The 3,048-nt window shown below is 38.7% G+C and overlaps 1 protein-coding gene across 1 annotated transcript in view; it reads right to left on the bottom strand.

Moving 5' to 3' along the window:
- Window positions 1-346: 346 nt before the first annotated feature.
- LOC111397762 (DNA ligase 1-like) overlaps window positions 347-3,048 on the bottom strand; it is a 21,320-nt gene continuing 18,618 nt past the window's right edge. Inside the window, exons 2-4 of the mRNA XM_023024747.1 lie at window positions 2,828-2,883; window positions 1,632-2,649; window positions 347-1,366 (exon numbers count right to left, since the gene is read on the bottom strand). Of these exons, the coding sequence (XP_022880515.1) occupies window positions 804-1,366; window positions 1,632-2,649; window positions 2,828-2,883 (1,637 nt within the window). The 3' untranslated portion in view covers window positions 347-803. The remainder of the gene's footprint in view (window positions 1,367-1,631; window positions 2,650-2,827; window positions 2,884-3,048) is intronic.

Below are 3,048 nucleotides of genomic sequence, written 5' to 3'. Positions count from 1 at the left end.
TTTATAAAAGATTTTTTCTGAAAAACTCATCTTGAACTAGCTTATTCTGAAAGTTCTTTCACTAAGATAAATACTTTCAGATAATTATCCACACATCCTCCTGTGTGAGCCTTTGGTCTATGGGCCTTATGAAGTTGGGTTAGACAGAATAATGTTTAGTGTACAATAATGGACATGATTGGACAGTATAACAAGTTATTTTTCTTTCTTAGTACTGTGTAATCCTGTCCAATTATCCCGAGCAATCATGCTATGGATGTATATTAAAGTATAGGGGATAGATTGTACCTTCATTTTAATCAGATACGTGCAACAAGAAACAATTATAAAGGCCATTAGAACAATGTTAAAAAAAAACCGGAAACTTGGATTATAAACAAGGACTACATCTGAAGTTAATGAAATGAATTAAACTACCCATTTCCCTTCTATATTACATTATGGTGATAGTGACACTAAAGCTAATCTTACACTAATTAGAAACGAGAGCGTACCGGCCTAAAGCAGTGTAATAGATTCAGGTGCTTGAGCAACTTCCTGCAGGACACTTCTGAATTTTGTGTAATACCTCGTGGAAGTTTCCGATATAAATCAATCAGGTCGATATCCTGGACAATGGGAGACGAGAGACACTATCACCAGGAAACAATCATGCGATGGATTCTGATCGACTGAAAAAATTTCAGAACCAGGGCAAAGAATTGTGTATGCTACCACAGCAATGGAAGGGTGCAACAAGCCAACAATCCAGTAAGTACACCAATCCATCACTGCATCGGGCAGCACTAAATTAACAGCAATGATCAGTAAGGGATGACATATGGCAGAGCATAAACCTCAGCTGATTCTATATACATAGCTTCAGACCATACACTCAAGTCTTCCCTGACCCCACAAAATCCCACCATGGGCTTTTTCGATGGAGGATCCTTCTTGTAAAATAACCACTCCTGGTCATCAATTTGCAACTCCTCCATCTTGGGTACTGTGAGAATCTCACTAAGATACTTGAAATCAGGATGGGGAGGCCTCCTTGAAGCTTCAGCAATTAGATTCTCCATCTTGGGTAACCTGAGGACTTCATTCGGAAACTTGGAATCTAGATGGACTGATTTTTTTGATGTTTCAACATTTTGATCAATAGGAGTAGTAGCAGTCGTAGGCTTAGGTTTAGATGGACACAGTTCATGGGCTTCAAGAGTAACAGTCATCCTCTGGTCCTCATTATCCGAGCAAATATCATAAGGAGGCATCTGTTTATAGGAAGCGGATACATTGGGATTTTGGCAAGCTTCTAAATTTCTTTCATTCTCTGTCAACTGATGAGGAGTAAGCCTCTGCAATTTATTTGGTCTGACTTCACTCTCTGTAAAATAAGCAACACTGATCAGCCTATAGAGAAGGTTACCTGTAGTTGAACAAGCTTAAGCTAATTCACCAGGATATCAAATTCTAACAGGAAGTACGATGAAGTCACAAGAGACGTGACAAAAGCATCCTAAAGATGCATAAAATGTCAGGAAGTACCAGATAAGCTTTCCTTATTCTCTTAACCACAGAGAAACTAAACAAACAAACTTTTGAAATGGTTCGAATTTTATTATAATGTTCCATTCTACGAGAGGACTCACCATGAAGAAAACCATTGACATTCGCATCTTCTATTTTCCTGATATTTCCCTCATCGACAGCATTTCCATTGATGTCCATCAATAGATGTGTACTTGTATTGCTAGTAACACCAACAAGATCGTTCCTGCCTACATAGTTCGATCTATCCTGCTCGCTTTTCTTATTTTCAATTATTCCCTTCTCCTTCTCCTCCCTTCTCTTCTCCTTTTTTTTCTCCTTTTTCCTGGCTTTGTCCTTCCCATGGACTTTTTTATCTCTATCCTTGCCCTTGTGTTTGTCTCCCTGACTGTCATCACTTTTTTCTTTTGATCTCTCTTTATCTTCCAACCTACTATCCTTGTGTTCCTCCATTGGTTTGGGCATTGCTTCAACTTTACTTTTGGCCATTCCAGCATTTTTCTGGACCATGTTTGCACTGAACTCTTCCCTGAATTCTTGCAAATCTACCTTTCTACTATCAACTCTCTTATCCTTGTTCTTTCCCTTGTCCCCTGCCAATACTCCAGAAGAATCCCTGTTACCAGCTCTTGAAGTTGCCCCTTGATCCCTTTTGCTGATACCTGAAATTCTGTTAAGCAACTGGCTCTCTGCGCCCTTCTCATCATCTCTGATTCGCCTGTCCAGCTCCTGCACAAATTTTGATTCCTCAGATCCTTGAAGGAGGCTATTTTGAATAAGCTTCCCTCCGTTTTGATCCAGAAAATGTGTAGCGTGTTTCGCCTCACGTGTGAAGCTGCTTTTGATTTTGTTGTGTCCTTCTGAATGAAGCTTCTCCCCACTACTTTCCTCGAGCTTCCCAACAACTGTTGACTCATCAGAGATGCTTTTCTTCTCTCTGTCTTTTTCCCTATCCTTCTTCTTGTCCCTGTGTTTTTCCTTCTTGTCCTTGTATTTTTCTTTTCGATCTTTCTTTTCCCTGTGTTTTTCATCACTTCTTTCTTTTCCCTTTTTATCTTTACCTTCTCTTCGTTCCTTGTCCTTCTTCTCCTTCTTGTGTTTCTTCTCTTTATGCTTTTCCTAAAACGACAAGAATTATCAGCACATTCTACTCAAAACTATTATCACATTATATTACAATTTACTGAATGAAATAGCCAAATTTGAACCGCGGCTATAGTAGCACATATCTTTAGAGGATGAAATTGGGTAAATCATAGTTGAAGATTAATGCCCTTGATGAAAAGTGATGTCGTACAGGAATTTCAATGAAATAGAGAACTGAGTACATCAATAAAAACTCATGGATAACACCTTAAATAGGTATACAGGTAAATTTTGAAGCAATCATGATTGCAAACTATCAGAAGATCCATGAAATAATGAAGATGAGATGCATCAATTATGCAATCATATCAGTCAAAAATCTTCTCTCTCTCTCTCTCTCTCTCTCTCTCTCTCTCTCTCTCTCTCTCTCTC

The sequence above is a fragment of the Olea europaea genome, chromosome 7 (genome assembly GCF_002742605.1).
Source record: "Olea europaea var. sylvestris chromosome 7, O_europaea_v1, whole genome shotgun sequence".
Taxonomy (NCBI): domain Eukaryota; kingdom Viridiplantae; phylum Streptophyta; class Magnoliopsida; order Lamiales; family Oleaceae; genus Olea; species Olea europaea.
This window is presented reverse-complemented; position numbering and strand designations above follow the sequence as displayed.